The sequence below is a fragment of the Pipistrellus kuhlii genome, unplaced genomic scaffold (genome assembly GCF_014108245.1).
Source record: "Pipistrellus kuhlii isolate mPipKuh1 unplaced genomic scaffold, mPipKuh1.p scaffold_m20_p_2, whole genome shotgun sequence".
Classification (NCBI taxonomy): Eukaryota; Metazoa; Chordata; class Mammalia; order Chiroptera; family Vespertilionidae; genus Pipistrellus; species Pipistrellus kuhlii.
Window position 1 is genome coordinate 47,065,234 of NW_023425515.1, and position 26,945 is coordinate 47,092,178.

At 39.6% G+C, this 26,945-nt stretch overlaps 1 protein-coding gene and 1 pseudogene across 2 annotated transcripts; one reads left to right on the forward strand and one right to left on the reverse strand.

The window, feature by feature from the left end:
- The first annotated feature begins 2,460 nt into the window (after positions 1–2,460).
- Positions 2,461–18,208, forward strand: LOC118722745 (annotated as a pseudogene). The gene is made up of 2 exons (XR_004989110.2): positions 2,461–2,503; positions 17,633–18,208. The product of XR_004989110.2 is annotated as a 60S ribosomal protein L17-like (transcript).
- FBXO45 (F-box protein 45) lies at positions 6,278–26,931 on the reverse strand. The gene is made up of 3 exons (XM_036444626.2): positions 26,465–26,931; positions 20,869–21,225; positions 6,278–10,406 (listed from the first exon to the last, which is right to left on the reverse strand). The coding sequence occupies exons 1-3, from the start codon at positions 26,783–26,785 to the stop codon at positions 10,221–10,223; spliced, it is 864 nt and encodes a 287-aa protein (XP_036300519.1). The 5' UTR covers positions 26,786–26,931; the 3' UTR covers positions 6,278–10,220.
- Positions 26,932–26,945: the final 14 nt, after the last annotated feature.

Below are 26,945 nucleotides of genomic sequence, written 5' to 3' on the forward strand. Positions count from 1 at the left end.
ATATCTATCATTGACATGTCTGCCTCCCTCGAGTGGAAAGTGGGCAAGCTTTTGAGTCAGAGATCTGAGCTCAAATCCAGACTCGGAAACTTAAAGCTGTGTGGCTATTGCAAGTAACTTATCCTCTGTCTCAGCTTACCCTCCTGCAGAACATGTGCCATCCAGAGTTGTAATAAACAAATGAGACAGTGAAGGTAATGCATGCAGCAGGTGCTTAGAAATACTAAACATAACATCTGTGAAGACCGAGTGCAAGGACCGAGTCCTGACACCACACTGTCCGTGCTCCGCCATTCTTAGATGGAGAGAGAAGTGGAAGGAGTGTGAGCTCTATATTGAAATTCCAACGAATCTATAGCACCTTGAAATAGTTCCTGGCCTCGCCTCTTGTTCCAGTTAACAACACACAGTATTGAAGTTGCCTTCAGAGAGAAAGGGAAGAATTTGTAGAGAGAAAACTTACCAGGTGTATTGGTTTCCTGGGGCTGCTGCCATAGCCAAATACCATTCACTGGACGGCTTAAGCAGCAACACTCGATCGTCTCACTGTGCTGGAGGCCATAAGTCTGAGACCAAAGAGTTGGATCCTTCTGGTAGCCGTAAAGGAGCAATCTGTCCCATGCCCCTTTCCTAGCATCTGGTGGTCTGCTGGCACTCCCTAGCATCCCTTGGCTTCTGCTGCCTCATCAGATCTCTGCCTTCATCTTCATGTGGCATTCATTCTCCTGTGTTCAAATATGCACTTTCTATAGGGACACTAATCAATTGGATTAGAGGCCCAACCTACTCCAGAATGACTACACTAATTAATCTGCGATGACCCTATTTCTAAAAAACAGACATGATGACTGGTGTTTCTCAGTGGTTAGAGCATCAACCTGCACACCAAAGGGTCTTGAGCTCCATTCTCAGTCAAGGGCACGTACCTGGATTGCAGCAGGTTTGATCCCTGGGCCTGGTCCAGGCGCCTGTGGGAAGCAACCAATCGATGTGTCTCTCTCACATAGATGTTTCTATCTTTCTCTCTTCCCCTCCCTTCCACTCTCTGTAAAAATCAATGGAAAAATATAGTTGGGTAAGGATGGACCAAAAAATAAAAAAAGGATACATTCTGAGGGACTGGGGGTTTGGACTTCAACATGTGAATTTGGGGGTGGGGATACAATTCAACCCATCACATCAGGTTTTCTTTCCTGCAGCAATTTTCAATGATTATGTTGTCTTTTTTTCTTTGTCTTTTTTTCTTTTTCCAAAGATATAAAAGGTTTGATTTTAAAGTGTGGCAAACCACAAATGCAGCTTCTCAGCTTTGGCTTTGCACTCAGATTTCATTGCCTTTCTGACTCAGGAAGGATATCAAACCCACTGCTAAGGACACTACTAAGGACACCAAATCCTGAGAAGGACACTTCCCTCTTTTAAAGGCGTGCAGAAATGTAGCTCACTAACAGGAGATGTGAAGTGTTATAGGTCTGACCTCTGACTTTGACTTGCTCTTGGTCTAGGACTAGAGGTTTAATTCTCCTGGTCATAAAACAGAGAATTTGCTTCCTCTCTCAGGCTCCTCAAAAGTCAGTTTTGAATGGTGATCTTCTAGTTCAGGGGAGAATTATCTGGGAACTTAAAGTAGATGTACCGAGACATAGTGATGCCTGAATCCATTCCCCTATCCCAGTGGTCGGCAAACTGCAGCTCACGAGCCACATGTGGCTCTTTGGCCCCTTGAGTTTTTAGCAAAGGCCAGCTTAGGAGTTCCCTAATTAAGTTAATAACAATGTACCTACCTATATAGTTTAAGTTTAAAAAATTTGGCTCTCAAAAGAAATTTCAATCATTGTACTGTTAATATTTGGCTCTGTTGACTAATGAGTTTGCCAACCATGACCATATCCCATCAAATTTGTCTGGGCATCTTATCTTTTAAAATCCATCTTGATGCAGACTGAAGGGTCCCAGGTTCAATTCAGGTCGGAGGGGGGGAGGGGTGTTACATGCCTGGGTTTTGGGCCTGTCCCCAGTGCCAGACGTGCAGGAGGCAGCCAATCAATGATTTTCTCTCATCGTTGATGTTTCTATCCCTCCCTCTCCCTTCTTCTCTGAAATCAATAAAAATCTACTTTTAAAAAACCTTATAAAATTGTACACTCTACATCTTTTCTCTACACCTTATGATCTTAGTTTCGGTCCTCATCATTTTCTGCCTAGACCTCTCGACTCATCCTCCATCTTTCTATTACTGTCTTGTGCAGCTGGAGTAATCATTGAAAAAATGAGATATAATTGTATGCCAATTATATCTCAATTAAGCTGTTTTTAAAAATTAAAACTCAGATTAGTCTAATGGGCATCCCAAAATGAGAACCACTGAGCTGGGTCAGCCTCTTTTAAGTAGATAGGGAAACAGCCCTAGAAGGGAAGATATCTGCTCAGGAATCATGTCATCTAGCAACACTGCTAGGATGTAGAGCCTGTGACTCCTGATCAGTAGTAACTCTTCTGATCTTACCTTAGAACCAAAATGCTAGAAAATTACTGAGCTCTCCCAAAAAAGTTCAAGAGGCATTTGAAATATTTAAGTGTTAGGATTGTTACTCAGAGGTGTAGGGTATGAGAACTAAGACAAAAAGCAAAACCCAAGTCACCAGGTAGAGGGGCAGTCATTGTCCTTTCCATGTTCTCCAGGCACATCCTCTCTGTCTGCCCCTGAGCAGTAGAGTCTGGTGGAGAAGGTAGAACAAGTGAGGAGAGAACACATCAGCAGCAGCTGGCACTTGCTGTTTAGTGGCCTATTGGCTAAATCCTTCCTTAACCCCTGACTTAATTCCAACACTTTTGAGTATTTCTACCTCAGGTTCAACATGGACAAAACTGAACACATGACCTCCTACTCCAATCCATTCCTGTTTCTCAGTTCCCTATATTAATAAAGCATACTGATATTCTCCCAAATGTATACACACACACACACACACACACACACACACACACACACACACACAAAATGCCTCATCTATATACAAATTGTGTCCATTTATCTTCTTGAATATCTCTTAAATACGTCCTTTCTCTACATTCTTATGGTGATCCTATTGTAGTTTTGGTCCTCATCATTTTCTGCCTAGACCTCTCGACTCATCCTCCATCTTTCTATTACTGTCATGTACAGCTGGAGTAATCATTGAAAAATACCAGTGATCATGCCATGTCATCACTAAAATCCTTTGGCCTTGCCCTAGCTGGTTTGGCTCAGTGGATAGAGCAGCCTTCGGACTGAAGGGTCCTGGGTTCTATTCTGGTCAAGGGCAGTCAAGGGCACAGCCAGGGTTTTGGGCTCAATCCGCAGTAGGGACATGCCAGAGGCAGCCAATCATATTCTCTCTCATCATTGAGGTTTCTCTCTCTCTCTCTCTCTCTCTCTCTCTCTCTCTCTCTCTCTCTCTCTCTCTCTCTCTCTCTCTCTCTCTCTCTCTCTCTCCTTTCCTCTCTGAAATAAAATAATAAAATAAAATAAAATAAAATAAAATAAAATAAACCTTTGGCTTCCCATGAAAAATAGAATAAAACTCAAACTCCTTCACATGACAATTTTAATCTGGCCCCAGTCCTCCTGCTCCTTCTTTCCCCATCACTCTTCCAGGATGCACCATTTCCAAACATACTGGATATACTTATGCCTCCCTGTCACTGATCCTGCTGCTCTCCCGTTTGCCTAGAATGGTAGATCTGACCTAACTCCTCGTCTTCTAAGGCTCTAGTTTAAGTATCACTCCAGGTTAAGTTAAATACTCCCTCTCTCTATGCTCCATTAATGCAACCATTCCACTGTTTCATGGTAGTTTATTTCCATATTTGCTCTCACTAGCTTGTGAACAACTTTAGAATACTAGACCATTTTGGGTTTTTGTCATACCTAAGACTTGGCAAAATCCTGGTACATATAAGTGCTTTAAAATATTTAGTGAATTATGAATTACCTTCTCTGCTCTTTCATTCTTCTAACCTACAACCTACTAAGTGGGTGACTAGCAGCTGAGTGGGTAGGGAGATCCTCACAATTTCAGAAGCTTTGGCTCAGCTACGGCCACCTAAAGTCCAGAGTGGTATAGGGAGTCACTATTCATCCCATGTGGCTCCACCCATAGGTGCTTAAAATCACTATTCCCAGATTGTGCTTGGAAAAATGGACGCCTTTGGCTGCTCCCCAAACCTAAATGCTGCCAGTGTCCCTTAACAATGTGCCTTTCAGCAGAAACCTGTTTGGCTCAGTGGATAGAGCGTCGGCCTGCGGACTGAAAGGTCCCGGGTTCGATTCCGGTCAAGGACATGTACCTTGGTTGTGGGCACATCCCCAGTGGGGGTTGTGCAAGAGGCAGCTGATCGATGATTCTCTCTCATCGATGTTTCTAACTCTCTATCCCTCTCTGTAAAAAATCAATAAAATATATTAAAAATCAATAAAATATATTAAAAACAAAAACAAAAAACAATGTGCCTTTCAGCAAGTAGCCATCCATCCATGCTCTTCACTGCCCTGGGGAATTTGGTCATGAATTGTCTTTCTCTCATTCCAAGTATTCTTTCCTTCAAAGATAAAGTGATCTATAAAGGGGCCCAGATCAATAAAAGACCTTTAAAACATTGCTTGGGGAATGTGACAAGTTAGTTACATTAAAATAAGCAAAAATATTGGGCCTATTCCCATTTCAATAGGCCTCTAATCTAACTTTGGAAATCAGCATTTTTAAAATATGTATTTTTTAATTGATTTTAGAGCGATAGAAACATTAATGACAATTATTGAACAGCTGCCTCTTGCACTCCCATCACACTGGGGATTGCATCCTCAACCCAGGCAGGTACCCTGACCAGGAATCAAACCATGACCTCTGATCCATAGGTTGACGTCCAACCACTGAGCCACAGCCCTACCGGTTTTGCTCAGTGGATAGAACATCGACCTGTGGACTGAAGTGCAGAGTTCAATTCTGGTCAAGGGCATGTACTTGGACTGTGGGCTCAATTCCCAGTAGGCAGGATGCAGGATGCAGCCAATCAATGATTCTCTCCCCCATCATTGATGTTACTATCTCTCTCTTCCTCTCTGAAATTTAAAAAAAAAAAAATGTATAAAAAAAAATTAAGCCGAAACCGGTTTGGCTCAGTTGACAGAGCGTCGGTCTGCAGACTGAAAGGTCCCAGGTTCGATTCCGGTCAAGGGCATGTACATTGGTTGCAGGCACATCTCCAGTGGGGGGTGTGCAGGAGGCAGCTGGTCAATGATTCTCTCATCGATGTTTCTAGCTATCTATCCCTCTCCCTTCCTCTTTGTGAAAAATCAATAAAATATATTTTAAAAAATAAATAAAAATTAAAAATAAATTTAAAAAAACACTGAATCACACCAGGTGTATGGAAATCAGCAATAAATTCATATTTATAATCATCATCATATTATTTCAGAAAGATTTTCCTCAAGGGAGATGGAATCTCAAATCATCATTACTGTCATCGACCACTTTATTTGTAGGGGAAGAGAGGGACCAGAAATATAACTTATTAAGTATCATACCATAGGATAGGCAGGATTTCTCTTTTTTCTTGTTTAAAAAGAAACAGAAAGTAAGGACTATCAATAGGATGATCTAAGGAAAACTCCCTAAAAGATTCTTATTTCTTGTGTCGCTCCAAAACATACAAGCTGAATAATAAAAATCTTAAGTCTTGAGGGACTGCTTCTATTAACAAACTATAAAGAGAACACATTGCTCTCAACAATATTTTAATGAATACATTAAATATAAAGCAAACGGTTCGGGGGAGGATCCAAAAAAGAAAATAGGACAACAGACTGGTAAAGCTATCCCTGAACAAAAAGACACAGAAGTCTTACACTTTTCTTGAAGAAAATTAAAACCCTTTGCATAAATTTTAGCATATTAATACATCAAGCAACTTTGAGCAACATGATCAACTGATTCTCTCATAAGATTTTGGATCGCAGGAGCCATTTGTTCAGCCATGCCAGTCTCTTTTTACTCTTGGCAAACTACCACATTGTCAAACAACTGTTAGCTGGGGATAGAGACAGTAGGTGAACAGGATCCTAGTGAATTACTATTCCCTATCTACGTTCCACTCTAAACATGGGAAAAGTAGATCCCAGTATTAAGCGCCATGGAATTTGTAGGTAAATCCCATTAGGTTTAAGGTTCCCGTTTTTCTTTCTGACTAATGTACAAAGAAGTTCTTTGTTTTAAACGTAAGCAATCACAGGTGGTAAATTTTTTTTAACTTTTTATTATGAAACCAAAGCAAAATAACAGGATTTCAAAAATTAAAATACAGAATTTTAATTCTAAACAAATATTAAATCTACACCAAGAACTAAAAATCAGAGTTTACCAATATTTAAGAATAAAGGGAAATGGCTAAAATGTTCACAGTCATTATTTCTTCCTTATTAGCCTCAGAGTTGCATCATTTTCCTTTGTGCTTCACTTGGACAGGATACAGAATTTCTCGTCTATCTTTGTTACTGTAGACTATAACTTCAGAGTAATTTTTGTCTTCCTACAAAGTTCTTTATATGTTACTTCAGCAAATATGCAAGCACCTGCCTATTGGACTGAGATGATGTGGACATGAAGAGTCCATCAGTGATCCTGTCCTAAGATGTTCAGGGGAGATAAGACACCAACAAATAATCAATAAATATAAATAAATTTATACGAGGTATAAAATAATACAGCTTAAGTATAGATAAAATATAAAAATAGGGGAATTTCAAGGAAGAAGAGATTACATTCTGCTATTGCAACTGAGGAATGCTTTGTGAGGATAGTATTTTAATTGGGGATGGACTGGTCCTTCAAAGAAGGCTTCAAAGTGGTTCTGAATGTGGTGGCCTTGATTTCTGGGGTGTAATCTTCTCAATGCTAATTTAAAACTCCTTACGTGTCTATCTCTTCAAACTGCTCGTTTTTTAAAATGATCAAAAACAGCATTGGGGTACTTAAATTAAAAGTTAATTATACCTACAATATGGTTTAGTACTCTGTTATTTCCTAAACTCTTTCCCAGGTAAAACCATATTTGAATTGCAGAAGATGCCTAATTATTGAGCCATGACTTTTAAGTATTCAACTGGGCAAAACCTTCTTGCTTTAGGTGCTTTCTCAAGTCTAAACCTAAACTTACATGAATAAAATGGAGATGAAATAAATGGCTTAACATTCTAAAGTGAGATGATGAAAAAAAAATGGCAACAGTGAAATGATATATACTAACCACAGATTTCTTTGTATGAAATGTTTTAATTATAAGCCATTCACCATTACAGACTTTAAGTCTTAATATTTCTTCTTTCCTATGTAAAAGCAGATAATGAAAACTGCCTATCTCAAGTATGACAGAATTCCATAGTATGAATGAGAGTAACAGTAATGTCTGCTTACACATCTGCATGCTTCACTAAAGAGCTAGAGAATGCTCCTGGTTTCTCAAGTCAACAAAGCAAATTCAGTTACACATTTTTCCTGCCAAAGTTTCAGTTGAAATACAACTACTACTTTGTCTTTCAATAGCACCCCTTATCCATCATACAAGCCTTTTGACATTATTTTCTCTACCCTCAATATTCGTGTAAGGTAATGAAGAGAGGGAGCAAGGATTTTGTTTGTTTTTGGCAGATGAGAAAACTTAAACATTAATTTTGAACCCAAATTGACAACATATTTGAAAATCATCTAGAATTATTTTAATCCTTATGGCAATGTCATATCCCAGACCAAGATCAAAATCTTAGGGTATGAGACCAAATATCAACATTTTCAATAAACATGATTCTAAAATACAGCTGAGGTTGAGACTACTGGTTTAGATACCTTATTCTACTTAACTGCTCAGCACCAATGAAAAAAGATTCCATTTCCTTGAACATTGTAATAGTTTTACTATTCTGTACAGCTACTATTGGTCTCCAGTAACAAATTCATTTACCAGGTTATAAATGAAGGCTCTTCATTCCCCCAATTCTTGTGCTATGAATCTCCATTTTATAAAATTTGCAAATGGGATATTAGTGAATTTAAATCTTTGAGATAAGAATAGCTTGTTATTAAATATTTAGGCAATTATTTAATTCTAGGTTTGATATGCAATAACCATGTGTTTCTGTTTTCCATTCAGCACCTTCAAAAGTTTGTTACAAAATAAATGTTTACTAAGTCAAAACAGAAGTTATAAACAAAACAAAGCTCTTAGAATTGGCTGTATCACAATCTGAAAAAGAAACAAGTATTTAAAGGATTTTTAAATTTTCTAACTAATTCAATTTTCATCCTGACCAGTTGTCTTCTTTAATTAAATTTTAAACACTTTACCAAATTGATTCATTCCATAGCAAGAAAAATCAATTTATGTAGCATCTATACTCTTTAATATATGTAAAATAATTTTGCTTTGTACTATTGAAAATGGTTTCCAGGTTTCTTCTTGACATGGGAATGGAAAAGAATCTGTAACAGATTTTATCTTTAAGCAACATATCAAACACACAACAAATATTTGTAAGCCTGTCACGTGATAAAAATAAATCTTTGTTCATGACTGAAATCCCCTGCTTCATAGGATATTGATAACCTTTAACTCTCAAGCAGCAACCCAAGACCCCCAGCCTGCTGCTTACTGTCCCTAATTTTATTAGACTTAAGACAAAATATACATACAACCATAACCTAAAAAAGTACAAAGATTCCACTTGCCTTAGTCACAAAGATTTATCTGAAACCATACAATATATACTTTCATACAGAAAGATGCTCGTTTCTCTTCTAACAAAAGAAAATATCAAATCATATATGTTAGATTTGAAAGAGTATTAGTGAAATTGATTATTAGTCAAAAATTCTGAATAGAAATTAATTTTATGTTCTTCTACAATGAAACCTTCAAAATATTGCCAACCTGAAGTTTTCAGCATAAGGTGTTTTATTTCAAGTCCCATGGGGGCAATTATCTACAATAAGATTAAGAACATTCTTAACCTAGGTTCAGGTTGGCACTGTTCCAGGTGGGTGAGTAAACATTTTCTTGATAACCCAATGAAGAGTTTGAGGCTTAGATTGTTGCACGTTGTAAACAATATGAAAATTTTAAAAAAATTATAATATCTACAGCAGTATAAAGTTACAAAATAAAAGGACCATTAATCAATTCTTTCCCTAAGATCTGTGACTAACAGCTTTCATATTTGAGGCCTACAAGAGCAAATGCCAATATTCTGTGTTTTATGAGACACTTTCTCAGAAGGCCAAAAAAAGAAAAACAAAAAACAAAAAAACCCCAGATACTATAAGGTGGACATTATTATATGTATAATTTGAAAGAAATTTGCCGCCCCCCTCAATCTTTATCCAGTATATTAAAATATTTTTATAATTTTGATAATTAAAAAAGGACTATAATAGTTATGAAAGCTGTAAACCAAAAATCTAACACAAAATGAGCCAATACAACACAACTCCTCTTAAAATCCTCTTCCTTGTAGTTACCTAATTGTCCCTTAATGTTATTTTAATTTTGTACCATGTAGTGGTTTTCAAGAAATTGAACTAGAACAAAGCAACCCTTCTGTCCTGTTGTTTTTACACACATACTGTACATACAACTTTTAAAATAGCTGCACAATTTTACATCTCACTGTTAGAGAAGTGCAGTCCAAGCAGACCATGCTTCTCAATATATTAAAAATATTAAATAAAACCCAACCAGTTTCATACTTTTCTAATAGTCAAGCTGGCTGGGGGGAAAAGGGTCTGAAAACAAAACAAAACAGGCAGATGTAAAACAGTACCAGTCTTTCTTCATAAACACACTACTTTAAAATCTTGCTATTTCCTTCTTATCCCTTTTACAGCATCTCTAAGATCTCACCTTAAAAGTTGGAAATAACACATTGCTTGCTTAGAGACAAATTCTGTTGCAACATGCATATGTCAACTGCCCACTCAACCAACTGCAACCCTGAGGATTTTTCTGGCCCAGTAGAAAGAGGAAACATTAAGATTATCTTTGCTGTAGAGTTGCTTCTACAGTTAACATTTTCATGTGTTTTTCAGGATGTTTCTTGGACATGCATGCATGACACTGTCACTTCATGATTTTACTTTCCACAAGCAGATATCTCCTCTACTCTGTCTTTCATCCCAAGAAAGCCACTGTCATCCATCCAAAGGTTTTCCAAGGTAAACCAAAGTCACTTCTGTGTTGCCATACACGGCAGAAACTGCTGGATACAAGCAGGCCTTTGGAAGTCCTCTAAAGGCAACCCCCAGGAACTCGTATCCACGTTCAAAAGCTAAAGTCTTATCTTCCATGTCCAAGATGACTCGAATTCTTTCTCCTATCTGCAAACAGATATCAAAAGATTAGAGAGAAAAAACCCCACAAAGTGCATAGCTAATAGAAACATAATACAAATGAACAGGCTGAAAATATTAAGAACTAGAGGCCCAGTGCATGAAAATTCTTACGGGGGGGGGGGGTATCCCTCAGCCCGGCCTGCCCCCTCTCAGTCTGGGAGCCCTCAGGGTTGGGGGCTGACCCAGCGATCAGGGGAAGGTGACGCCCCATCACACCTCTGCTGCTGCCACTGCCGGCAGCACAAGCTTCGGCCGGCCCTGGTTACCTGAGCCTTGGGTGACCCTGGGTGGCTGGGCAGTTGCCATCCGAGGCTTGCCTGCACCTTGGGCTGGTCCTGGGCAGCTGGGGGATTGAGAGGACTGGGGGGCTCTGGAGATAGGCAGGAGCCACCTTGGCAAGGCTGAGGGGACTGGGTGCCACCATCTGTGTCTGTGAGCGCCGCCATCTCTGAGGGTGGGCAGTCAATTAGCATAGTCCCTCTTTATTGGCTGTAGGCATCACCATCTTTGAGGGTGTGACAGTCAATTGGCATATTCCCTTATTGTTGGCTGTGGGTGCCGCCATATTTGAGAACGGACAGCCAATTAGCATATTCCTTCCTTAGTGGCTGTGGGTGCCATCATCTTTGCAATGGCATGAGAGTCAATTAGCATATTCCCTTTATTAGATAGGATATATTATCTAGAAAAACCAAAAGAGAAGATTTCTAGATAGGGAGAAACATATAGAAGAATATATATCAATTTTATCATAACTGCTTGACTTGTTTTTAGTTAAGACTTACATGGAATATACATTTAATACTGAAAATTCAAATATCCCCTAGAACTGTCCTCTAATCTTATTTACTCTTTGTTTCCAGGCTTTTCTTAAGAAGGATATCACTAAAATCTATAACTTGGTATCATATTTTACTCAAAAAAGGCTATCTAAGTAATCTTTTCAAATTACTAAAGTATTCACACACAGATACACGGGTATTATTCATCCATAAAAAATATGCACCTTGCCCTAGCTGGTTTGACTCAGTGGACAGAGTGTTGGCCTATGAACTGAAGGGTCCCAGGTTTGATTCTGGTCAAGGGCACATGCCTGGGATGCGGGCTTGATCCCCAGTGTGGGGCATGCAGGAGGCAGCCAATCAATGATACTCTCTCATCACTGATGTTTCTACCTCTCCCTCTCTGAAAAAAAAAAAGAAAAAAAAAAAAAATATATATATATATGTATATGTATATGTATATGTATGTATGTGTGTGTGTGTGTGTGTGTGTGTGTGTATATATATATATACACACACACACACACACACACACACACACACACACACACAATATATATATATACACTGCCCCACCCTCAGTGCACGTCATAGCTACCAGTCAAACGGTCGCTTGGGCTTATATATATATAGGGTCGGCAACTAAGTAATTGCGTGTTTCACACATATATAGCTTCAGTTGAATTTTTAGGTTTGCAGACGTAGTACAAATGTAAAACACATTTTGTTATTTGATAGTTGGCTATTCAGCTGTTAATCAGTAAAAAAAGTTTTTTGATCTGTTTTGTAGTTTTCGTTTGGCGTTCGTTGAAAAATGGAAAATCAAAAGGAACATTTTCGTCATATTTTGCTTTTTTATTTCCGCAAAGGGAAAAACGCATCGCAAGCTCATAAAAAGTTATGTGCTGTTTATGGTGACGAAGCCTTAAAAGAACGGCAGTGTCAAAATTGGTTTGCCAAATTTCGTTCTGGTGATTTTTCACTCAAAGTTGAAAAACGCTCTGGTCGTCCAGTTGAAGTTGATGACGCCCTAATCAAAGCAATAATCAATTCGGACTGTCACAGTACAACACGTGAGATTGCAGAGAAGCTTCATGTATCACATACATGCATTGAAAATCACTTAAAGCAACTTGGCTATGTTCAAAAACTCGATACATGGGTTCCTCACGAACTGAAAGAATCACAGTTAACGCAATGCATTAGCAGCTGCGATTTGCTAAAGAAACGTAATGAAAATGATCCATTTTTAAAACGACTGATAACTGGCGATGAAAAATGGGTTGTTTACAACAATATCAAGCGGAAAAGATTGTGGAGCAGGCCAGGTGAACCAACTCAAACAACATCAAAAGCTGATATTCATCAAAAGAAGGTTTTGTTATCAGTTTGGTGGGATTACAAAGGAATTGTCTACTTTGAACTCTTACCACCCAACCGAACGATCAATTCTGATGTCTACATTGAACAACTAACGAAATTAAACAATGCAGTTGAAGAAAAGCGGTCCGAATTGACAAATCGAAAAGGTGTTGTATTCCATCATGACAATGCAAGGCCACACACATCTTTGGTCACTCGGCAAAAATTAATGGAGCTTGGTTGGGATGTTTTGCCACATCCACCATATAGTCCTGACCTTGCACCATCTGATTACTTTTTGTTTCGATCTTTACAAAACTCCTTGAATGGTAAAAATTTCAATAATGATGATGATGTCAAATCGTACCTGATTAAGTTTTTTGCTAATAAAAACCAGAAGTTTTTTGAACATGGGATTATGATGCTGCCTGAAAGATGGCAAAAGGTCATTGATCAAAATGGGCAATACATTACAGAATAAAGTTATTTAGTTCCATGAAAAAATTGTCTTTGATTTTCTTTAAAAAATCCGCAATTACTTAGCTGCCGACCCAATATATAGATATGTACTTTTTATTGTAGTAAAATATATACAACGATATTATACTTTTAACCATTTGTAAGTGTATATAATTCAGTGAGATCAAATATATTCACAGTGTTGTATAACCATCCATTATCTATACCCAAAACTTTATCATCTCCAATATAAACTCTGTATTCAATAAAAATAACTCCCCATTTTGTTCTTCTCATATGTTTTACTTTCTGACTATGAATATGAACATTCTAGGTGCCTGTTATAAGTGGAATCATACAATATTTGTCTTTCTGTGTCTGGTTTATTTCATTTAGCATAATGTTCAATATGCATCCATGTAGGTGTTTTCTTTTGTTTTTAAATAAGTGACTACTGGGAAGCAAACTCAGGTCTGTCATACATATATATATACATACACACACACACACATACATATACATACATACATACATATATATATACACACACATATCAATTTAATACTTCCCAATTATGATAATACCTGCTGTTAATACTTCCCTTTGTTGTATTTCTTATCACAAATAACTACTTACATCTGCTTTTTTCCTCCCTTTGCCCATCAACCCATTTAATGGGCCTAAACACATCCTAATTATCATTACCATTACCACCAACAAAACATGAACAATAGTAATAAAAATATAGAAATGAAAAGTTAATATTTTGTTGGGTATTTGTTGTGTGCTTTATTTGCATATCAATCCTAGATGTTATCCCTATTTTACAGAAGATGAAAAAAAGGCAGTATCCCTCCTGGTGAAATTTACACCTTTGCTTCACCTTTGATTGAGCATATAGCATGCACACAGCAAAGGGAGCAGAAAGCAGAAGTCTAACTAGCTTCAGGTGTCAGAGGGCAAAACTTGGAGATGATAGAGTAACTGGAACTTTAGAGTGGGCGCTCGAGAAGCAACAGAGCCACTAAGAGGATGAGCCCCACAATCTGAGAATAAACCCTGCCCAATTCTTGTGTGACCGCTCTTATTACACAGATACAGAGGAAACCTCTAAGGAACTAGGCTGAAAAAGTAGCAATGAGAAGTAAAAAAATAAAATTGAACAAAGCCATTAGCTGCTGCACACTATGGGGGAGACAGTTTACAGTTTGAGTTAAGACAAGCTAACTGCCTGCTAGAACAAGAAAGCCTTGGTGGATATGAAAACAGGAAAGTGTAATTCCTATTTGGGGGGGAAGGGGGGAGCAGTCAATAGAGAAAGAACCAAGATGGTGGCATAAGTAAAGGGCAGTACTCACCACTTACACAACCACATCAAAATTACAACTAAAATAAACAACCACAATCATTCAAAACCACTTGGAAGCTGACTGAATGGAAGTCTTACAACTAGAGAAGTAAAGAAGAAAGAACACAGAGATTGACAGAGGGACGGTGGGACAAAATGGGCTGGTCCCACACCCCCATGTGGCTTTTCCAAATGGGAGGGATATCTCAGCTGCAGAGGCCTTCTGTGAGGAGCAAGGATCCCAGCTCCAGCCCAGGGTTCCAGAGCTGGGAAGAGAAGTCCCTGTAACTTTGGGCTGTACAAACCAGCAGGAATTGTGCCGGAGTGATACAGAGGCTGCCCAAGTCCCCGCAGTTCCTCTTAAAGGGCAGGTGCACAAACTTACAGTCGGCTCTCTGAGTTCCAGCGCTAGGGCAACATCTCAGGGAGATCTAGAAGCATATAGGGTCCAACTGGATTGTCTGGCATCAGAGCAAGAAGTGTGTGTGGAGGGGACCTTTCTCCCAGACAGGGGTGCCTGCAGGGGTAACTGTTTCTATACTGAGACCCCCCCATCCCCCCAGCACAGAGCTGGCTGACAGCCATATCGGAGTTTCTGACAGTGGTTAGCACCTAAGTACCTCCCAGGAAGCTCAGAGTTGGCAGACAACACAGTGAGCTGCAATTATCACAAAAGCAGAATCCAGAGGCAGCTCCCAGGAGGCACTAATCTCTGCTGATGAATGCCACTCACTTTCTTTTTTCCGTTTTCAAAAAATCTTTCTTTCTGCTTTATTTATTTGTTATTATTTTAGTCTCTATTTTCTCTTTCATATATTTAATTTTTCTCTTCCCTTTTATTTTTTTCCCTTTCCTCCTGCTTTCTCATCTTTTTTCCTTTTCTTATTTTTTAGTCTATCTGCTCTCTCCTCTATTTTTCTTTTCAAATATTTTTCTTCCTTTTCTCTTTTATACCATTATCCTTCCCCTATTCTCTATCCTGATTTTCTTTATTTTATCTCTGCCTTTTCATATTCATTTTTCTTTCCCTTTTTTCTCCTTATGTTTTTTCTTTGTTTTCTTCTATCATTCTTGCTCTCTTTTCTCTTACCTAATTCTTTCTTCTTTTGTGGTTCCTTTTGTTGTTTTTGTAGGGGCCTTGTTTTTATTTTGTTTGTTGTGTTTTTTGCTGTTGTTAATCCTCACTCAAGGATATTTTTTTCCATTGAATTTTGAGAGAATAGACGGGAAGGTGAGAGACAGAGACAGAAATACCGATGTGAGAGAGACACAACTGGTTTCTCCCGCACGTGCCCTACTGGGGCCAGGAATCAAACCTATAACAGAGGTACATGCCCTTGACCAGAATTGAACCTGAGATCCTTTATTCTGCAGGCCAATGCTCTAATGACTGAGAAACTGGCTTGGGCTATTTTGTTGTGTTTTGTTCTGTTCTTTCAGCACCTCCACTAGAGCTCGCACAATGCTGTTGGGGGTGAACCTCACAGTCAGCCAGCCTGAGAGGAGATTCCATTCACGAACAGAACAACAGCATTCAAGACCCAATGACAACAGAATTCAAATAACTCACACAAGGGACATTCCTAGAGCATCCAGCTCAGGAAATCTAAGCTACTGAATCACTGGGTCCCACAAAACAATTACTATTGTACATAAGGCCAACCCATTGGGACCCATAACAGTTTGATCTAATACATGGAAAAAAATACAAAGGGTCAGCAAAAATAAGGACAAAGAAACAACCCTGACATGAAAGAAAAGAAGGAATTGCCAGAAAAGGAACTAAGTGAAATGAAGGCAAACAATTTGTCAGGTAACAAGAATATACAATGAAGTCAAGGCAGTCTCTTCAATAATGGTGTTGGGAGTAATTGGACAGATACATACAAAAGAATGAAACTAGATCACCAACTTATACCATACACAAGAATAAACTTAGCCCTAACCGGTTAGGCTCAGTGGATAGAGTGTTGTTGGCCTGTGGACTCAAGGGTCCCAGGTTCAATTCTGGTCAAAGGCATGTACCTTGGTTGCGGGCACATACCCAGTGGGGGGTGTGCAGGAGGCAGCTGATCAATGTTTCTCTCTCATCGATGTTTCTAACTCTCTATCCCTCTCCCTTTCTCTCTGTAAAGAATTAATAAAATATGTATTTTTAAAAAGAATAAACTTAAAATGGATTAAAGATTTAAATATAACTCATGAAATCATAAAAATCTCAGAAGAATAGGCAGCAAAATATTAGACATCTCATGTAGCAGAATTTTTACTGATATATCACCCAGGGCAAGAGAAACAAAGGAAAAAATAAACAAATGGGACTACATCAAGATAAAAAGCTTCTGTATAGCAAAAGAAACCATCATCAAATTGAAAAGGGAACCCACTGTATGGGAGAACATATTTGGCAATGATACATCTGATAAGGGGTTAATTTCCAAAGTATATGAAGTATTCATACAACTGAACAAAAGATAAACAACCCAATTAAAAAATGGGCGTGGCCAGGGTGGCTCAATGGTTGAGTGTCAACTCATGAACCAGGAGGTCACAGTCTGATTCCCAATCAGGGCACATGCCTGAGTTGCATGCTTGGGGCATGCAGGAGGCAGCCAATCAGTGATTCTCTTTCATAATTGATATCTCTCTCTCTCTCTCTCTCTCTCTCTCTCTCTCTCTCTCTGTCTCTCTCTCCCCCCCCCTTCCCCGTCCCTCTTTCTTTCTCTCTGAAATCAATAATATATATACATGTATTTTAAATGGGCAGAAGACCTGAATAGACACTTCTCCAGAGAAGACATACAAATGGCCAAGAGACATATGAAAAAATGCTCAACATCACTAATTATCAGGGAAGCAAATTAAAATGACAATGAGGTACTACCTCAACAAACAAGTGCTGGCAAGGATGTGGAGAAAAAGGAGTCCTGGTACACCACTGGTGAAAATGCAGAATGAGCCAATCACTATGGCAAACAGTGTGGAGTTTCCTAAAAAAAATTAATAATGGAACTGCCATCTGACCCAGTGATGCCATTTCTAGGAATATATCCTAAAAAAGCCTGAAACACCAATCAGAAAGAATATATGCACATCTATGTTCATAGCAGCATTATTTAAAATTGCTAATATCTGGAAACAGCCCAAGTGCCCATCAGTAGATAAAGGGATTAAAAAGCTGTGGTACATTTACACCATGCAATACTATGCAGCTATAAAAAAAAAAGTATCGTCCTCTTCTTCCCCCAAAGCGGCCCTAGGTGACCTCCGAAGATGGTTCGCTATTCGCTAGACCCAGAGAACCCCACAAAATCATGCAAATCGAGAGGGTCCAATCTCCGCGTTCACTTTAAGAACACACGTGAAACTGGCCAGGCCATCAAGGGCATGCATATTCGGAAAGCCACCAAGTATCTGAAGGACGTCGTTACAATGGTGGCGTTGATAGGTGCGCCCAGGCAAAACAGTGGGGCTGGACACAAGGTCGGTGGCCCAAAAAGAGTGCTGAATTTTTGCTGCACATGCTGAAAAATGCCGAGAGCAATGCTGAACTTAAGGGTTTAGATGTAGACTCTCTGGTCATCGAGCACATTCAGGTGAACAAAGCGCCCAAGATGCGGTGTAGAACCTACAGGGCTCACGGGTGTATTAAGCCCTACATGAGCTCTCCCTGCCACATTGAGATGATCCTCACTGAGAAGGAGCAGATAGTTCCCAAGCCGGAAGAGGAGGTGGCACAGAAGAAGATATCTCAGAAGAAACTGAAGAAACAAAAACTTGTGGCCCGGGAGAAAATTCAGCACAAAATAAATTAAAGTAAAAGTAAAAAAATAAAATAAAAAATAAAATTAAATTAAAAAATAAAAATAAAAAGTATCTCTTACCCTTTGAGACAGTATGGAGGGACCAGGAGAGTACTATGCTAAGCAAAATAAGCTAGTTAAAGAAAGACAAGTATCACATGATCTCACTTATATGTGGAATCTAATAAAATAAACTGAGGAACAAAAAAGATCCAGTGACATTGAAGCATGCAACAGACTGACCTATTTTGGAAAAGGTGGTGGTGGTGGTGGGGAGGGGGAGTGGGAAGAGATTAAGCAACGAACTTACCTGCATATATGCATTATCCATGGATAGACAATAGTGCAGGGAAGGCCTGGGGAGTGGAAGGAAGTGAAGTGGAGGAAGGGAGGTCAACAAGGGGAGAGGACATATATAATACTTTCAACAATAGAGATAAATTAAAAAAAAAAAAAAAAAAAGAAAGAAAAGAAAGTAAAGGGATGGGGGAAAAGAGCACCTTGCACAAGAAAGTAAGCATTAATAAGTATAAGAAAGTTGGGCTGAGACCGGTTTGGCTGCCGAGACCGGTTTGGCTCAATGGATAGAGCGTCGGCTTGGGGACTGAAGGGTCCCGGGTTCGGTTCCTGTCAAGGGCATGTACCTTGGTTGCGGGCATATCCCCAGTAGGGGGTGTGCAAGAGGCAGCTGGTCGATGACTCTCTCTCTCATCGATGTTTCTAGCTCTCTATCTCTCTCCCTTCCTCTCTGTACAAAATAATAAAATATATTAAAAAAAAAAAAAAGAAAAGAAAAGAAAGTTGGAGTGGCTACATTAACATCAGAGAAAATAGAAAAATAGACTTAAAGAAAAGCAATATTGCCTGCCTGGTGTGGCTCAGTGGTTGAGTGTCGACCTATGAACCAAGAGGTCTCTGGTTCGATTTCCAGTTAGGGCATGTGCCTGGGTTTTGGGCTCAATCCCCAGTAGGAGCCATGCAGGAGGCAGCCAATCCATGTCTCTCTCTCATAGCTATTTCTATCTCTCTAAGCTTCTCCCTTTCTTTCTCTAAAAGTAAAATAAAAAATAAAAATAAAAAAAAGACAAGGGCTATCACTAGAGTCAGAGAAGGTCATTTCATAATGATAACAGCTAATCAAACTGGGAGATATAACAATGATAAGTATGTATGTATGTGCACCTAAGGGAGTTCCAAAATACAAGAAGCAAAAACTGACAGAAATGAAAAAAAAAAAAATTTAGCAAGTATAATGGAAATTTCAATACTACTCTTCAATAAATGATAGAACAGGTAGAAGGAAAAATCAGTAAGGATATAGAAGATTGAACACAATCAGCTTGACCAAAATGTCATTTGTGGAATAGTCCATACAACAACAGAATATATGTTTCCTTCAAGCACACATGCAAAACTTTCAAGACAGATTATATTCTGGGACTAAACCAAGTCTCAATAAATTTTAAAAAATTGAAATCATAACGAGCATGTTCTCTGAAAAACAAAGACCAAAAGTTTTTCATTACAAAATCACCACAAGGCTGGTCACAGGATTTTATAGCCAAAGTCCAAATGCTCTTCTTAGAGCCTTAAAGCACAGTGAAGAATTCTATGAAAGAAAACCTCAGGAAACAATATATTTTTTAGTTCTACTTTAGTATCCCTCCCTTGACATTATTACTGAGGCTAGAATTTTCAAGCCACATGTTTTCCTGAAATAAGCAATCTATAACTCCTTAAAATTTATAATTTCTTATCAGATTACTATGTTTTAGACCTATGTGAATCATATAGCTTTTACAAATAGGAACTATAATTTTGACCCTAAACTAACATAAATATAAGGCTAAGATGAAAAGAATTTTAAAATGTAGAAGTTTGCCTGAGCTTGCCAGTCTTTACAGAAATTACTGACACATCCAGAGCTTTGAATCCACAGATTACTAAGTAGCAGAGGATATGTGTATGCATGCACACAGGTGATTTCATGGGGGTGAGATGTCTAGAAAAAGCAGATTTGGAGGTGCCTTAAAGGAAAAATGACAATTTAGAGTACAAGGTTGGCAAACTATGGCCCCTGAGCCAAATCTAGCCTACAGCCTATAAATAAGATTTTATTGAAACACAGCTATGCTCATTCATTTACATATTATTTATGGCTGCTCTTGTGCTATAAAAACAGAATTGAATAGTTGTAATAGCTTAAAATATTTACTATCTGGCCCTGTACAGAAAAAGTTTGCCAATGCCTGATTTAGAGCAAAGATGAACTGCTCAAGGTTAAATATGTATTAAGAAACAAATATTGAGCCGAGACCGGTTTGGCTCAATGGATAGAGCGTCGGCTTGGGGACTGAAGGGTCCCGGGTTCGATTCCGGTCAAGGGCATGTACCTTGGTTGCGGGCATATCCCCAGTAGGGGGTGTGCAAGAGGCAGCTGATCGATGACTCTCTCTCATCGATGTTTCTAACTCTCTCTCTCCCTTCCTCTCTGTACAAAATCAATAAAATATATTTAAAAAAAAAAAAAGAAACAAATATTGAGATACTAAAAACTTATCAGAATAGAAAAAAAGGCCAGTTACACTATTTAATAAAAAATTACCAAAAAAGACATACAAAGCCACTATATAAAATTTTGCAAATTTAAAACAAATTAAGGCCCACATTAAAGAAAATACCTAGTTTCTCACCTGATATTTTGGTGCATTATTGCATTGTGGAAAACTGCCATTGACTTCTCCATTATGTAGTAGATTATTGTCCACCAGATTCCAGCCCCAGCTCTGGTCATCACTGCCCAGCAGTGCCACATAACCTTGGCACTGCATAGGGGCCCGTTTTGTGGCAATTCCAATCACTGCCACAGTGCCCAGAGGGCCCTCCCACCACACTTCCCATGCATGGCGGCCCTCACTGAAACCAATCTTGGTCCTTGCACCATCAGTGCTCTGAGCAATGGGGTTTCGATGTAAAGTAAAGCCATTCTTCTTGATGTAGACATTCCGGGAGCAGTCATTAGTGCTGAAGGCATGTTGGAAAGCACGTACCTGAAAAGATGAAAAAACAGACCAAAAAAGAGAAGTTTGATTTTTCTTAACTATTAAAAGGTACCTAGCCCTAGCCGATGTGGCTCGGTTGGAGTGTCATTCTGTACACAGAAAGGTTGTGGGTTCGAGTCCCACTTTGAGCACAGACCTAGGTTACAGATTCAATCCCTGGTCAAGGCATGTATGGGAGGCAACTGATTGATGTTCTGTCTCACATCTATGTTTTTCTTTTTATCTCTACCCCCTCTTCCCTGCTTCCCTCCCTTCTCTCTCTAAAAGTAATGCAGATCCTTGGGTGAGGAATAAATAAAAATTAAAAGTACCCAAACCTCAGGCTATGTGTTTTTAAATAATAAAGTTACATATTTTTAAGTAATATAAATAAACATTTTAAAAAATTGCTAGTTTTAGGATGGGCTACTAATATAACATTTAAAACAACCGCCAACTGTTTCATTTCTGACCAAAATTCTAACTCGTGGTATTTCTCCAAATAGACTTCTTAAAATATCAAAATATATTATATATAAGAATCCATATATTATATATAAGAATCCAAGATGATACTGAAATGTTTATGCATAACATAATGATATCTGGGAACTGCTTTGAAATATCCAGGGTTGGAGTAGGAGTGGGTAGGGTAAACACGAAACTAGATTATCTATTAATTAATTATTGGTAAGGCTTGGCAATAGGTATAGGAAGGTTCATTAAACTATTTACTCTAGTTTATATTCAATTATTTTTATGTAAAAAAAATAAGAGATGCATAGTTTTTTATGTTGGCAATCCTGACAACTAAAAAGAATATTTTAAGTAAAAGAGAGAACTTAGTCACAGTAGCTCTAAAGTTTATGAAAAATTTTAGTAACCACAAACGGTATTAGATCCCCAGTCTCCTGGCTAGATATTACTCATACACTGAGACAGCACCAGTCTCATTTTACCAAATCAAATAATCCCCCTAGATAGCATCTAAATTCAACCACTAGAACTTATAAAGAGATAGCTATTCAAGAACAGCTTCTACTGGTAGGAAAGGTTAGTTAACCTTCAGAAATTACCAGTTTTTTTAAACTTCCAAAATAAAGATAGCATAAAAACTGCTATTCTGTATAAATAATAACAATTTCTCATGTTTTAATAATTTAAAGCATTTGGCTTCCCCCACCTCCTTTTATTTTATTTATTTATTTTTATTTTCTTTATTGATTAAGCTATTACATATGTGTTCGCTTCTGGCTTAAAAAAAATTTTTTTTTCTACTTTGTTCAAACTACCCAAAAGCAGCCTAAGGCTGGGACTTATTGTTTTAGTTAACCTGAGAAATCAACTCCAGAATCACAGAATTTCAGCATTAGAAAGGGCCTTAAAAGTCACCTAATCCAACTCACATAAAAGTCAATAGTTTACTTATTTTGGTAATCCTCACCTGAGGATACTTTCTTTTCCATTGATTTTTAGAGACTGGAAGGGAGGGGGAGAGACAGAGAGAGAAACAGATGTAATTGCTTGCCATCCCCACAGTGGTTGGAGCCCAGGATTGAGCCCACAGACAAGGAACCAAGGTCCATGTCCTTCACTGGGATAGATCCTTCAACTCTTCAGTACATGGGCCAATGCTCTAACCACTGAGAAAAACTGGCCAGGGCCAGACCTGTCTTTCTAAAATAGCATCTTTATTACATCTCATCCCAGTTCAGTAATCTTTGATAGTTCCATATTGATGACCATATCAACTATAAATTCATCTGTCTGGCTTTCAAAGCCTTCTAGATCTGGCTCCTCCTATTTTCCTTTCTAATTTTGTGTTAATTTTCCTTGTCTATAATATCATACCTGCTTTCCTCCTCCCACATATCCTCTAAGATCAGCCCCAATCTTACCATTTTCATGAAGCTATTCTTAACTGAGATCATCCAATCTCCCTAACTTTTCTCTTGCTCTCTCTCCTACCCACAATAGTCTGCATCATACAACACAATTCTGAACACACCCTAACCACTTGATTCTAATAAAAACTATTTTGCAAAAAGTTTAATCTAACCTAAACTGATCAAACCTCTAGGAAATACAGACACAAGAAGAGCATGTTAAGCAGCACCATGGGAATAAAATACGCAAAATTCAGTCCAAGGGAAACTACATGGTAAATTACCCGATTTCTTAAAGATGTTTTCACTGATATTAGATATAGAGGAAGGGAGATGCAGAGAAAGAAACATCAATCGGCTGCCTCATGCATACACCCCACTGGGGATCCAGCCTGAAACCCTTGCATGTGCCCTGACCAGGAATCCAACCGGCGACCTCTTGGTTCAAGGGACAACACTCAACCAAGTGAGCCAAACTGGCCAGGGCTTGACAACATTGTTTGTTTGTATTTTTTTGTTCATTCTCACCCAAGGATATTTTTCCATTGATTTTTTTTTTTTTTTTTTTTTTTGAGAGAGAGAGAGAGTGAAAGGAGGGAAGGATGGGGAGAGAGAGAGAGAGAGAGAGAGAGAGAGAGGAGAGAGGAGGGAGGGAGGGAGGGAGGGAGGGAGGGAGAGGGAGAGGGAGAGGGAGAGGGAGAGGGAGAGGGAGAGGGAGAGAGAGAGGAGAGGAGAGGAGAGAGAGAGAGAGAGAGAGAGAGAGAGAGAGAGAGAAAACATGGAGAGAGACACATCAATTGGTTGCCTCCTGCATGAGGCCGCGAGGTCTGAACCCGCAACCCAGGTACATGACCTAAACCAGGAATCGAACACGAGACCCTTAGGTCCAACGGCCGACACTCTGACCACTTAGCATACCAGCCAGGGCAGGACCTGATTTCTTCAACAAATAGGTTGCAGGGATGAGAGGTGGGGAGATGGAGGGTGAATTTATAGCCTTAAGAGACATGTCAACTGTTTGCCATTGGAACATTATATAAATCTTGATTAAATAAACTGAAAATTAAAAATAAATATTTATATTTATGAGACAATAGGAAATATGAACACTGCATCTTTTATATTAAGGAATTACTGTTAGTTTCTTTATACTTTAGAGATGTAATGATATTGTGCTATGTTAACTGTCCTTATCTTTTAGAGATGGATACCAAAAATTCAGAAATGGAAAAATACACAAATAAAATAATATGTAATTCCTACCCCAGTCTCATGCACAACATGGACTGTACATTATGGCTAACAGCTTTAAGACCTACTTCAGGATCTAAGTCTGAAACTTAAATTATAGTTAGATGCTAAGTATGACTGGAATAATTAATGCTATTAGGTGACATGGAAAATGTGAACTTTGAAAAAAAGACAAATCCCAAATAGACTGACAGCTCCCAATACTTTCCAGTTTTACATATTTCAAGCCTGTTCCCATCCTTCTTTCAGTTACCAGGCTCCTTGGAAATCCTATCTGATTCTACCTTCTTCCTCATCTCACTCAGCCAGTCAGTAGCTGTCCACTTATGTGGATCTGTTCTCTGCAATAGCTCTCCCAACCATCCCCTTCTTCCTCTATACACTTGTTAATACATCTGTTCTATATACGTAAGTATCTCCGATCTAGGCACTAACCCCTGTCCTCTCCAACTCATCTTATAGCCAAGTTTTCCTAAAGCACAGCTCTTATTTTATTACTCCTCCATTGAAACATATGTGGTTTCCAAATATATAACAAAACCCAAACTATAGACTCAAAGCTATATTTCAAGGACCTCCAAGATATAGCTCTTTTCAGCTTACCTTTACAATCATATTGCCCACTATTTTAATCCAATCAAATTAAACTTTTTTTTTGTTTAATTTAGTCTCTCCTCTAAGCTCCAAACTGTAACTGGTGCCTATCTGAAATCTCTTGGATATCTCAAATACAGTCAATTCTATTCTACCCAAACTGAACTCATTTTTAGTCCTGTAAATCTAGCCCAGGTGATCCCTATGTTATGTAAGCCAGATAACTAGGAGTCATCCTTAGCACCTCCCTCTTCCTCACCCCTAATTCACATCTAAGTCCTGTAGATTTTACTTCCTAAATCTCTCCCTAATTTCTCTTCACCTGCTCCACTACCTATTTCCTAATTGATCTACCCATATTTCTAAGGTTCCCTCCAACCTGTGCTCCACAGTGAAGTTAGAAATAACCTCTTAAAAAATGCAAGCTGATATCATCCATCCCCACACGCCTAACCCCCTCTTGCTTACAGTTCAAAATGACTTCCCTATAGTTTAGCTCCAGTCTACCTCTCCCATCTTATCTCAAACCTGCCTCACTTTTGCTCTCCATACTCCAGCCACACTGATGTATTTTTATACCTCATACTCAGCAGGTTCTCCCCTAGCAGGTTCTTCTCACTCCTTGGCTTACCTATCCTTATCCTTCAAGTCTCAGCTTATCATTGTTTCTTGAAAGAAGGCCTTCCCTGATCTCCCTACCTAGGTCAAATTCTCCATTACTCAAACTCAGAGCGCCAGTGTCCTCTCAGCCCAACTATACCTGTTACTTGACATTTTTTTATTTGCATATGAAGAAGGCAGGAATATGCACAATAAGCTAAGGGAAGAGGGGGGGGAAATGCAACAAAACCGGAATTCTATGACAAACAGAACTAAAGAGACACACCATCAAGATGGAACTAGGAAGAAGTTGGCAAGGAAGTAGCCAATAATAGTGGGGCAAGGCAGTGTTTTGATGGTTAAGCGATGCCGACTGATATCCTGACAGGTAGCAGAATGCCCAGGACCACACTCTCTTATAAGCCTGAAACATAGAAAGAATTAGAGAACCCGGGTGAAAATAAAGAAGAAAAAAATGATTATAAATCAGATTTTGGGAAAGGTTAGGTGAAATGTGAGCGTGAAAACCAAAATACGAAAGCAGGAAGATCTAATAAAGCCTATTTAGAGGGCACCGAGAAAGAAAAAAGGAAGAAAAAAAAAGAAGAAGAAAAGATGCGAGTATTGAAGGAACAACAATAGGGTGGTCTGTCTTTAAAGGGAACGACTATGAAAAGTAGAACGAGTGATGGAAACGATACCACCTGGTCCTTTAAAAAGTATCACGGAAGTAGAGTGGGTTAAGGAGCAGAACTTCCATCCAAAGAGATGTTGATGGAGGGGAAGAGGAGAGGGAAGGCAGTGACGGGCGCACTGGGAAGGCGGGATGGTGAAGCGAGGCGCCTGCCTCCAGCCGAGACGGGCAGCACGGACAGCGGGCCCAGGGGCGGCGGCGTGGCCCCGCGCTCCCCCCTCACCTTGGCCTTGTAGCTGGGCAGGTTGCAGAGGATGTCCGTGCGCAGCGCCTCTTCGGCCAGGCTGCGGGCGCACAGGCTCCGCCACACCTCGCTGTTCTCGTCGCCGTGCAGGCAGCGGTACCAGTGCTTGCACACCAGGGCGCAGCTCCGCAGCTCGGACAGCTCCAGGTAGGAGAACACCAACTCCAGCACCCGGCTGGGGAGCCGGCCCCCAGTGCCCGCGGACCCCGAGCCCGAGCCCGAGCCGCCGGCCGCGCCGCCGCCGCCACTACAGCCAGCGCCGCCGGAGGCTGCCCCAGCCCCCGGGGCCGGCGCCGCCATCACCTCACCAGCCGGCCCGAGGGCCGCCGCCGCCGCCGCCGCTTCCCCCCGTCTCTGCTGGGGAGGCCAAGCCTCGCCTAGAACCCGGAGCAGCGCTCACCGCCCCTTTCACAGCTCACCGCCGGCCCCTCCGCCACTCCCGCCCCTGCCCGGGGGCGTC